This window comes from Anarhichas minor, unplaced genomic scaffold (assembly GCF_050575085.1).
Source record: "Anarhichas minor isolate MPS153535 unplaced genomic scaffold, ASM5057508v1 ptg000035l, whole genome shotgun sequence".
Lineage (NCBI taxonomy): Eukaryota > Metazoa > Chordata > Actinopteri > Perciformes > Anarhichadidae > Anarhichas > Anarhichas minor.
In genome coordinates, this window is record NW_027466481.1 from 337,651 (window position 1) to 350,184 (window position 12,534).

Sequence of the window (12,534 nt, forward strand, 5' to 3'; positions counted from 1 at the left end):
AGGGACAAGTTCGTTCATCCATTAGTCTGGCTCAAGTCCCCATAATATCTTTGACTTTTCCGGCACACAAAAGACAACACAGTGCTTTTATTCTGCTGTTGGTATAGCAGGGACACCATGAAAGTTGATGAACCCAAACTGTCCCTTAGAGCACATACTACAGGATGATCTCAAGATGAAAATGTCCCTTTATTACCTTAAATCATACACACATGTGGAGGAAAAACAGGTAACCACAAGAGACAAAAAGGCTACTCTTTTAGTTTTAAAGGCTTCAGTGCAGGCGTGCGAGAGATGACAGATAAACTATAACCTAATCGTTTGTGTGAACTGAATGTTTCCATTAATGTGAGCGTGCTTCTTAGTGCAATATTGAACCTCCGTGCAATATTGGGATTTTAATTAATTTTTTAATGTCTTTTACCATTTCATATTTGGCAAGCACCATTCTGATTTGTGAACGTTTGTGGGGTAGATGTATTTTATTGATAACTAAACATACAGGACTTAAACTGTTTGTTTTTTTTTGCTCTTGGATGAAGACAGGCGGATAAGTTATATTTTAGCATCAGTAGAGTCAACACAAAAATTGTTGGAAAATACTGCACCCAAAGTGGAGTTGTTTTATTTTAAATTCTCCTAATTTGGGATGTCCTTGGGGCACATACCATGTTGAACAGTGAGGATTAATTGGCAGTGGGAAAGGATTATTCTGCTAATGAGGGTCTGGATTTTGAGTGCATTTGAGACTTGTGTTTACTTGTGCTTTATTATACACATTTAGCTAGATATAAGACGAGATCCACCGTAGGGCTGATTGTCATGTATCCCACACTGGTAACAGCACAGAGTGTTGGCGAATATTATCGCCACATTCCCCGCTGATCCAGAAAAGCAAGGGTGATGTGTTCACAATTGCTTGCTGAAAGAAAAAAGAAAAAAAATCATGAACATGTCAGATTAACAAAAACGTTTTTGCCCAAACTGCCATTTTGTAGGATAGCAGCCATACGTAGACTCAAGACAGTTGAATAAATAGACAACCCATTGCACTAAATGTACACCGTCGTACATGCACAATTGTGAAGGCCTTGAGTTCTTCAAGACGCAATCGGATGCAGCCTTGCTACTGATTTCATGGAGAACAAGGTGGGCGTTTAGCAAGAGCACAAAGACCAAAACCTACCAAGTGACAAGATTGTGAACACGAGTGCAGTTGTGAACATATATAGGCGCTTCGAGCTTTGAAGACACGCCCCTTTGAATATCGCTCCCTCCGCCTCACACTGATCCAACTCCAAATTCTACATCCGACCCATTATCTTTGAGTGTGCCATGAGTACCACCTCTCATTAATTATTGCCAAATATTTTGTATGGCCTGAGTTTATACATTACACCATCAATTTTCTGTTATATATATGAATATATGTAAATAGAAGTACTTATAATGTAACTAATACGATCTTCAAACCTTTTTACCCCCCCTGGGAAATAGATTGCAGTCAGTGTTTGTAGGTCTTCAGCCAACTACTGGACTTATTATGGTGATGCAGACTTCTCACAAGAGTCCAGGTGTTTTCTCCTGTTTTGAAGCTGCAATAAATTATGGCTTCAGAAGCCAAAATGACCAACAAGTCAGGAAACAAAATTTGCCCAGATTCCCTCTCAAGAGCACAATAGTAGTATATAAATGCACATTAACTGTACTAAAAGCTGCGCGTCAGCGGTCCTATTCTCTGTATGTCGTCCTGTATCACCCATGAAATTTAAGAACGACGATGTCAAGATAACTGTTGTACTTGTTCAACATAGAATGCTGTTAAAGCGCTAACCTGTCTCAGTGACTCGGTTCAGGCTCCGTCCAAGTTCAAATCGTCTCTCGTAGATACATATCTTAGCTTATGTTACAGGGTTTTTTTGTATAATTAACTTGTTGCCTGAGCAACGGTCAATCGTGAGTGCAAAAAGTTTAACAAAGCAATAAGTGTTTGGGTATTTGTCTTTTATTCTCTTCTTTGAAGCTATTGGGAATTGGAGGACATTACTATAAGCTGGCCTTGTCAACTAAAATGCTGTGTGTTGGCTTAATAATGACACAGGACTCTAACAGCGAACATCCGTGTGTACTCTCTAAAACAGCCCGAAGTCTTGAGGCTTTTGTCAATAAGATCGCATTGCCATGAATTAAATGTAACAAAGAATTTATCACCTTTGTCATTGTACTGTGCTGTAGAAACTGTAGTTGATTGTTTGTGAGTATAGAAACTGTTTATGGAACCATGAATATAACAAAAAGGTATAAAAAGAAGTGTAAATGAACAATGCTGTATGTTGTCTTTGATTTTGTGTATTTTGTAAATGAGAATGAAATATAAGTAAATACATCAATGTTAAATACCGGTTATGAATCATAGTTAGCCTAAATGTGACAACATCAGTTCTGTTAAAAGGTGTGTGAGATTTTTTCTTATATTTTCTCATTGTTGATTTTTGATTGGGTTTGCACTACGCTGTGCAACTGACCCCTTTGGAATCACAATGGATAACAAAGAACCATGAAATAAACAAAAAAGAAAGAAAAGTCAATCTTTGTTGTTTCTTTATGTCCTGTGACGATAAATATTGTTTGACATTTACAGATGATACAATTTCTTAACATCCTGCCGCTGCCAACGATGCTGCTACGGGACTGCAGGATGTGCCTTTGTCTTTATTATTGTTGTTTTCGTGGCCAGAATTTGACTAAACAGCTGTTGGATACAGGTGTATTTAACAATAAATCACACCTTGACTGCAGACACCTCATCTCCATTTGATATAATATGCAACTTCTGTAAAAGAGACTCCACTAATGGTGATTTAGACATGTTGTTGCAAAGGATGTTTAAGATGGACGAATACAATTCTGCTGTAAATTTTATTATAATTAGAGATCAAAAATATGTACAAATTTGAAACTTTGCAGAATCAATCCTTTCATCTGATTCCTGCGGTCGCTCTACCGTCAATATATGATGGCGGGGTGCAATAAATAAGTGCAATAATAGATAATAATAAATGAAGACGCCTGCTTTACACACTCTTCTCTTGCTTTTCTTCGTCTCAGATTATAGTAATATTTCAAACTAAACAATACTACTGAAACAAACGATGCATGTGCACATCACCTTAACCAACAGGTAAGCTTGCAGGGCTAATGCTAATAGCTTTACATTCAAAATGACTGAGTATATCCTTAGTCTTTGCTAAAGAGAGTTACAATCTCCTCGAACAATGCGTGCCTTTCCAAAATCCCCCAGGTGGTAAGATGGCGACATCTGCTGGCCATTATAGCATTGCACACATTAAAGTGGCATGGTTATTTAGAAAGTCTATTTGAGTGAAAACGATGCAATTGTGCTTAAAGTTTAAACGTCTGGAGTTTTTGGCTGCGTCCGAAATTACTTAACATGCTATTTTTCAGAATTGTGAGAAAAAGTGCAATAGAGCAACTTTATCGCCACACACACACCCAGTTCGTAATACTGCAAATATATATATGTATTGCAATACTGTCATTATTTGGCTATATGCTCGATCATCATTGTGTTTCCTCCCTTCAGCAATAGACCCTTATATCTAAATGAAACACTTAAAGATTGTCACTTTAAAAAAATAGAAAAATTAGTAGGCCTACCTCGTGCAAAATATAAATGAAAAAAAAAAAAAAAATTGATATACAACAGTGTTCAACCTAGATTAAGATGAACTGGCATTCTCACCACAAGTTACATACATCTCTCTCACACGACCAGTGTGTAAACGACTGCGTTCATAGGATGGCATGGTGCGAGAATGTAGTTTAACCCGATATGTTGAAGCCACGTTCGTAAAAGGGTGCTTTTATATATAAAAGCCACAGTGCGGTTGAGATGTGAAACTGGGAAAGTTCAATTGAAGCTTTATATTTATTTATAATTTATATTGATTTTCAAGACATGCACTAAAAATCAACCATAAGTTACAATGAATACACACACACACATACGCGCTCTTACTCCGTAATGCTGCTTTTTTTCGTGTTGGAATAAATGTTAAATATTGAACTGCAAAGTAGTAATGCGTTTTTGATACCTTAATTGTTTTGCATTAAATCATACTGGGATCTTTGCCGAAATGTATTGGATGTGGCACAGCCCTACCTAGACAATTTTCCACCACTGTTCACTTGTCATTTTGTATTCATTCTGATCCACTCTCTAACATCAGACAATGATTAAATATCCTGTAGCTGCCAGCGATGCCGCTTACAGGACTACAAAGCATTAAAAACTACACAGCCCAGCGTGTGTGCTGTCACTTCCGGTGAGTGTTGCGTATGGTACCAGCGACGCAACTTGACTTTACTTACAAGGTGAGTAGTTCACAAAATTCACTCTTCACGTTTGCGTCATGACTTAGTTAAGTGTATTAATAAACACAGACCGATACATTACCCTTTATAAACCTGTTACAGACGCCATTACATTCTCAGTTTTCTTACATATTTGGGTGTTTATTGTGCTAAGCAGCTAATGCAGCTAACAGCTAATGCTAGCAAACGAGCAGTGAATTAGCTTACGTTTAGCTTGAATGGTTAGCCACCAAGCTATCAGCCAAACAGGCACATTACCGGTATTAAATGTCACAACGTATAAGGCACCATTGCAGTTACATATAACGTTAACCTGTACATTATATTTAAATACATTTCTGCCTTATATTATACGGTTCAGCTTTTGACATGGTGTCAATTATGTTTATTATGGAGGTCTTTAGTTAAGAGACTTTATTATGTATTGGTACAGCAGGTGACCTGTGATTCATTAGGGATGCACTGATCCAGCTTTGTCTCTTCTAAATTCGTTTCCAGTTCTTTAACTCAGGGTATCTGCTGATAACAGGCAGTAAGCCGATACCAGTGCAGTGTTTTAATACACCCCAAAGCTTGTTATCTCATCAGTATGCCGACCACAACATGAATATCTTTCCGCTCATTAAATGGCATGTCACCTGTATTTCTACCCATCTGGCTTTCATAGGTGGTCTCCTGCCACAACCTCCGATGCTTCCCACTGTCCTCCGCTGTGTTCGGCCCATCTCTACCAGTCTTGCCTTAAGCCGGCCTCTGGCCCACTTCAGACCACACATGGATCCAGACCAGAGCCGGCCCGTTGAGAGGTCTATAAGAACCAAACTGACCGACAAACTCAAGCCGGACCACTTAGAGGTCCACAATGAAAGCCACATGCACGCCGTGCCCCCGGGTTCTGAATCCCATTTCCGTGTCCTGGTCGTCAGCTCGCAGTTTGATGGTCTGCCGTTGATACAGCGCCACCGTCTGGTGAACGAGGCTTTGAAAGAAGAGTTGAGTAGCTGCGTTCATGCCCTGGCTATCCAGGCAAAGACTCCTGAGCAGTGGGGCAGTAACCCCTCCCTGGCTAAGAGTCCACCTTGCATGGGAGGCTCAAGGGGGGATCACACGGTGGAGGAGAAACTGAAGGCCGGGCGGGAGTGAAGGGTTGTGGACTATGAAGCTTTTGGACTGAACTGTGAAGAAGGCAGTGAATGCTTTCGGAGAGGTATAAAGATCAATGTCATTAATGTAATGGCAGTCAGGGTTCTGTTGCAGATTTCAATACAAAATGGGTTCATATGGTTATTCTATCATAATAAAACAAGAATTGTAAACACTAAGTCAGCAATGTTTTTTTCGGGGTACATTTAGTGCAGTCAAACAAATGCTATAATAGCCCGTTTCACGACAGGTGGTCGCAGGTATTTTGCACTTCTTAATTCAATACAGAGGAAATCATGTGAGGACCTTCCAGATCAGTGCTGCTGCTCACAGCTCTGTCTCAATGATTTCAGATTGATGGTGTATCGTCATTTTATTGTCAGAAAAGCTTCTATTGTCTGAGCAGTAATAGCATTTAATACGGACCAGAGGTGAAGATTTGATGGTTAAGAATGCATTTCTGCTAGTGAATTAAAATAAACAGTTTTCTTTAAGAAAAAAAAAAATACATTTCTGCAAGTCATAATTGAAAGTTTATATAATAATAACCAGGGAGGAATTTATTACACATGAACTCTTTACAGACGCAGTTGGCAACTGAAAAGGTGTGAGTGGCAGCGGTCTCTCCTGAAACGCTAATTAACATGGTACGATATTTGAACCTGTGAACTGTATCTGACTGAAACAATGAGGCACTGTTGTTGCATTTAAGTCTTAAGAAACAGGTCCCGCACCTTAATTTAAAGCGTCGTTTTCCAGTCTATCTAAATAAAATACTCGCATGCCAATATGTAACTTGAAATATTGATCGCTGATGATTCGCTGTCTTCAGGATCTTTATCTGTAGTGACTGTCAACTCTACATTATGGTCATGGGAGTATTAAGACAGACTGATACACATCTGAACCTTTCCTTTTAACCCCTTCAAGATTTAATACAACAGCAATATTTGTTGTGCTCAAAGCAAAGGGATTACTTACGAAGGGTGCCATGAATGCAAACACATTTTAAGCCTTCAATGCGTTTAATTTAAAAACATAAATGAGATGGAGTCATCTGGTACATTTCTGATTTGGTGTCTGTAAGCCTTGTATGCCTTCCACCCTGTTGGTCAAATGTTTTGAATATAATCTTTTATAGACATCCTTCTATAAGGCCCAAATAATCACTTAACCTTATTATAATGATGTATAATAGTTTGGGGGAAAAACAGTTATATCAAAACCCTCTCAAATAACAAACAACTATATCTTATCGTAAGACATTATTTCAACAAGTTGTGCCAAAACCTCTTTTTGTGATGTTTGACAGGGACCATTGCTTAAAGTAGTTGACATATGAAATGGTTGGGAGAATAATGTCAGTACTGCTGGTTCACCACATGAGGGCAGTATGTGAACAAATTACAGAGAGTTGGCTGATGAATACAAGATGTCTTCATTATTCAACTAGAAGTCAAATTTTGTCATGGTTGTACATGTAGTCTTAATAAAAACACAATCTACTGATAAAGTATTGCAAGTAATCTCAGGACTACTGAGCGAGAACCACCCAATACATTTGATAAACTAAATAACATCTAAATCAAATGTTTTAATTTACAAAAGAAGCATTTCTTTAAACAGTGGCTCAATTATAATGCTTGGATCATCATTATTATAGCTTTTCAGTAATTGGCTGAACAAACCAGAGGACAAAAGTAGAAAGTGTTCGGCAGTTTGTTCTCAGAATGACACACTCTTTACTGCATGTGTGTGTGGGTGGGCGTCTATTTGTGTCTTGGGGTTGTTTGTGTCACAGTGAAGGTCTTCTCGTCCTCCCCTCAAACTCTGATGACGGCCAAAAATCACTCCTCAAGCCTGTGAGAGGGATGAGACAACAAATATACGTTACTAATCGTTGGTGGGAGTCTTAACAAACAACGATCCCTTACCCCAATTATCATTCATCTACAAGAATGATCTGCGCTTCAGGTCATTTCTTTTAAGAAACATGTCTAGATTTGAATGAGACGGCACCAAACGCACTCCGCAGAGCCAAAGCAATACTTGTAAGGCTTTGCTGCAAAAAGCTATTAAAGGTTATTACGAGCTGATAAAGACAGGACTTCAGTGGATGGAATGTGGTGTGACCTCGAGGTAACGCATGTCGTCTTCTACAATCATCCTCCGCCTGGAATTGACAGCCTGTCAGGCCTCACAAAAGGCCCCGGTGAGGAGGGTGAACAACTGGTGTCACTGGTTTGGAAAAAGGAAAACAGTAACACAACCACTTTATGACCCCTGCTCGCCCATTAGAGCCAGGCCTAAGGGGGCAAGAAGCAAGGTCGGGGCTGTGGGAGAAAGCAATAAGCTGGGCTTGCACTGCCCCGGGACCCGCAGACTGTCTCTGCCGATGAGATTTACGTGTCACTATTCCAGGTGCTGTTGTGATGGAGAGGGGAAAGACGTCAAGTCATCAAGGGTGATGAGGTGGAGTGCAGAGACTTGTCTTGCACTTAAAAGGTTGAGGCTGTTTTACATGTGTGAGTAGCACATCACCTTTTTAGTCTGTGGCAGTTATTCAGCAAAATAACAAGGTCGGTCAGGTCACCGTTTGTGACTCGTTTGGGCCAGAGGTGGAATTGCGAGCGCTCTAATTGACTTTCTTTTTCTGTGCACTTTTCGCTGTTTTTCTTGCATATTCTTAGGTAATCTACTACTTTTGGCATTAAAAAAAAGCAGCAGTTTGAGAGTAGCCTACAGCTGTGCAATTAAGGTGTAATCAGGAGGAGAGTCCACTTCAGTTTGTTTTTAACTTCATGGATCAGTCTCTGAGGAAATGTTGAGTGATGATCAGTACGACTTCATTAAAAGCCAAATTGGCAGTTTTTTGTTTACCGTACTCTGTGTTGTCTTCAAAAAGGCTGCTTCCCCACTTGAGTAGCAATTTTCCACTTCAGTAACACTAATGTCAAGTAACAGTACTTCTACATGTTAATACAGTACTCTTTCCACCCTGTGTTATTGCTTGCGTATGCAGGAGATGTTGTGCACTATATCAAAGTCTATTTAGATGCTTTTGCTCAGTGTGATAAGAAGGGGTAGTTTTTATAGCAAAGCGTCCATTTATGAATCTATTTCTCATTAAACCCATCTAATTAAAAAGCTAAATTAAATTGTATACATACACAAGCTGTTATGTGTACATTATTAAACCAAGAATGTTTATGTAGGCATGTTTATGAATGGGTTAAAATGTTAGTTCATTTATACTGACCAGTGGTGGAGGAAGTACTCTGGTACTTTTCTTAAGTAAAATTACCAATACAACAATGTAGAAATACTCCATTACAAGCAAAAGTTCTGCATTCAAAATGTACATAAAAGTGCCATTAGCAAAAAAAGAAAGATTAAAAGTATGCAACTTGCAGAAAACTGCTTCCTGTGAATTATTATTATTTATTACAGTTTTAATGCTGAGTCATCAATGTGTGTGATCAGCGTTTGGAATAGTATTAAGTAACATGAAATGGAAATGCACAAATATAGTATAAGAGTACTTTACAGTACTTGAATAATTGTTGAAACGCGAATCAATGTCATTCCCACAAGGGGATGGACACAACAACGTGATTTGATGAAATAGCTCTACAATATCATGAATAAGCTTGACTTACATTTACCAGTTTTTGTGGACACTTTGTATTTGTGTTGTCAACGTAATGGTTTGCATTCTATTGTGAGGAATTCCTTTAAGTTGTGTACTGTATCAGCTCATTCAGAGTTAATTTACAGTAGACCAGTGCACCAAGCCTCCTCTAGCATGTCCATACTGCAGTGTGATGGATCTGTCTCCGGTCCCAGGTCTGGCCCATATGGCCTGGAGGGCGCAGCAGGTCAGTGGGAACCCACCTTGGCAGCGCTGCCTCTGCGTCAGAGCCCCGGGACAGATGGTGCCAGGCTGGGCTGAGACCTCGGGCAGGGCAGGGTTCCCGCGATGAACAGCCTCTGATTTACGCTGCGGCTCCGGACCTCGGGCATGGGTGCGGGGGGCTCCTTCTGCGCAGCTGACCCCTGCTGGTTGCAGGGTCATCCATCGGGAGGGAGAGGGAGGAGGTGGGGTGGGGTTCTACGACAAATGGGTGTCTGAGAAAGGGTGGTTTGGTCCTCCCAGGGGACTAGCTTTATCCTCTGGCCGCCTGGTCAGCTGCAGGATCTGTGCAGCATGTGTGTAGGAAGAGCCGCCTGTTAAACACATTCAATTTAAACCCCCACTAGGAACAACAATCATTACTTTTGTTGTTTTCAATGCAAAAGCTGATTCGTCATTAAAGAAAACTGTCAAAAGACACATATTTGTCCCTGAAATATTGAAATAGTACAACAGTACATTTTGAAGCAAAACCATCAGTCCTAATTACAGTTAATTATTCAGAGAATGACTTTTAAAAGCTCCCACACTGGCCTGGTGATTCGTCTTTAGCCTGGTTTTGTGTGTAAAAAAACAGAGTTGAATTTAAGGTGATGGTAATAGACTATTAAGGCCTTTAATTGGGAAGGCCCCCCTAAGCCAACTCTCTCTCACACCACACCGCCAACTAATGAAATCAGTGAATAGCCAGCTTTAAAGGGAAGGACAAAGGCAGAGATAGGGAGAAGACAATATCCTTGTGTGGGAGAATTAGTTACACTCCGTAGTCTAAGTATTCAAAGCGCACAGCAAAAAAAAAAAAGAAAAGAGGGGGGGTAGAGAGGGATTAAGAGAAAAGTCCACACAGGTGGGTTTCTAGGAGGGAGGAGGGGTCACATGACAGGACGTTACCTCGTTTGATAAACAACAGCCGGGGCCCACAGGAAGGAAGAAGGGAGTTATTTTATAGGCGGAATTAAGTGCTTCACCACATCAGGTATTCATTATGGTAAATCTCCCAGGTGTGCTGTACATGCAAGTAAAGTTACACATCTTAGGAGGTTGGATTTGATGCAAAACAACTTGGACTGATAGATATTTGCTGTGGACAGTAAGAGTGGGAACTGGCAAGGACCTCACAAACTGATTCCAAATCAGTGAAGTGTATTTTTAGTGATTTGAAGCTTAGTTTTATATATACAGAATCACAGGTCAGCGCCTAGTGGTCCGACACTGTTGAGGCATTGAAAGGCTTCCCCACGATGAAAAAAAGTCCAAATGATGTGTAAATATTGGGTCTAAATTCAGATGAAACATCTGCATTTGAAGCTTGACAGATAACACAACAGTTTGATCAACTCTCTTTAATTTTCAAACTTATTTTTTGATTTTAAGTATTTATTTTCACACTAGATATCAAGTGAAATAAGTGTATCTGAATAGACATGAGACTGGGAATGATGGACTTACAGTCCGGTGATGTAAGACTTCTGAAATAGGTGATTTGAAAATTACATTCAGGATGTTTAAGTGTAAATATGTATCAGTAACAAGACAGCTGGTTGTAATTCCTCACTTAACCTCTCAGGCATCTAATGAAGTAAAATGAGCGGTTAGGTCATGGAGTAAAACAGGAATGCCACCTTTCTCCTGGCTCACTCCACTGGCAATTTAAAAGTTCTTGATGCCTGTGATTTATTGTGTTTGTTTTTAGATCGATAACGAAATGACTCTGTTTACGACTCAAAAAAAATCCCCTGATAAAAAGTGTATTGTCAAAGAAAGTAACATCTGTACCTCCACTGATGTGTGACGGCCTTTTTTTGTTAATGCGTTTTGTTTTTTTGTTCCTCCTGCGCGGGCGGCTCAGTCAATCACATGATCACAGCAGTAAGTCATGAGAGTTTCTCCTGGGGGCGTTGAGGCATAGGGCTGGTTAGGCTGGTTTTTGGGCCAGAGTGCACAGGCCAAGGCCTTAGCCCTAAGCCCTGCACACTCAGTTACTGACACGCATGCGTCTCCCCTTCCCTCCCCTCCAGGGCACTAACCATAGGAGTGTGCATGTCAAGACAGATGGGTCACAGATAAGGCTCTTTCAAGGCCTTCTCTGTGGCTTCCCGCTGTACCTTCCCTCAACCTTTTTCGCTCAACCCCTGTGATCTTCCCTTTCCTGCGCGCTAGCTTTGAACCTGTGCCTCATTCCTATTGCACCCCCCTCGTCTCCACTCGCTGTCAATCACATCATTTTTCTGTGCAAGCTGCGACCCAGTTTGCACGCTTTGGCTAGTTACCCTTTGCCTTAAGAGGCTTTTCACCTCATAAACTTCTTTTGACCGCTGATCAACTTGCATTCAACATTTTTACAGCCCTCTCTAATGATTAGCCCCCAAATCGTCCCTCAGCCTCCCCAGAGCTCCCAGTTGCTCATGGCTGAACCCTGACACATGACTTTTTCTGCCTCCCTTTTCCCTCCTTCTTTAGCGCTGCGTCTCAACGAGGATTACGTTCACTTAACCCCCTGGAGTACTCAACACCCTATATGATCATGTTTAAATCTCATGCACAGCCTGAAGCTATTATCATATCACCTTATTATGTTATTGCTTCTCCCCTCGGGCATTGCTCAGTGCTGATGTTTTTAGTCGAAAGGTTGTAAGTTATTCAAACAACGGCGTTGAGAATATTTTGGGGTATTTGAATGGCAGCCAGCGCACAGGAACATGCAGCAGACCCATGAAGCATATGACATTCACATGGCTGCTTTTATAGTCGCTGCAGAAAGACCCAGCCGCACTCATAAACCTCCACACCGACATGTTTATCATCGTAAAACCGAGGGGAGCGTTAACAGAGATTGAGCACATTTATGGCTGAGCTTCAAATATCATAAAAAAAAAGGAATTGATTAGCACCAGGTTTTCTCATGCGGGCAGTGGTGTCACTTTGCACCTGCTGAACCCTGGTTTTAGATGACATACATAAATGTTTGTGTTAGTTATTATTTCTCAATTTGTGGGGATGATAGCGGCGGGACTCTTGGAGTGGCAATTTGTGTCTGCTGGTCCACCATTTTGGTCTATCGGATGGATTGATATGCAATTTGC

The 12,534-nt window shown here is 40.6% G+C and overlaps 1 protein-coding gene across 1 annotated transcript; it reads left to right on the forward strand.

Annotated features, from left to right (window-relative positions):
* The first annotated feature begins 4,335 nt into the window (after positions 1 to 4,335).
* On the forward strand, positions 4,336 to 5,717 carry bola1 (bolA family member 1). Its single transcript, XM_076106838.1, has 2 exons — positions 4,336 to 4,395; positions 5,063 to 5,717. Exon 2 carries the CDS (start codon positions 5,086 to 5,088, stop codon positions 5,536 to 5,538), a length of 453 nt encoding a protein of 150 aa, XP_075962953.1. The 5' UTR covers positions 4,336 to 4,395; positions 5,063 to 5,085; the 3' UTR covers positions 5,539 to 5,717.
* Positions 5,718 to 12,534: the final 6,817 nt, after the last annotated feature.

Coding starts and splice junctions, on each gene's coding strand:
- bola1 (XM_076106838.1), top strand. CDS start 5,086: ATGCTTCCCACTGTCCTCCGCTGTGTTCGGCCCATCTCTACCAGTCTT.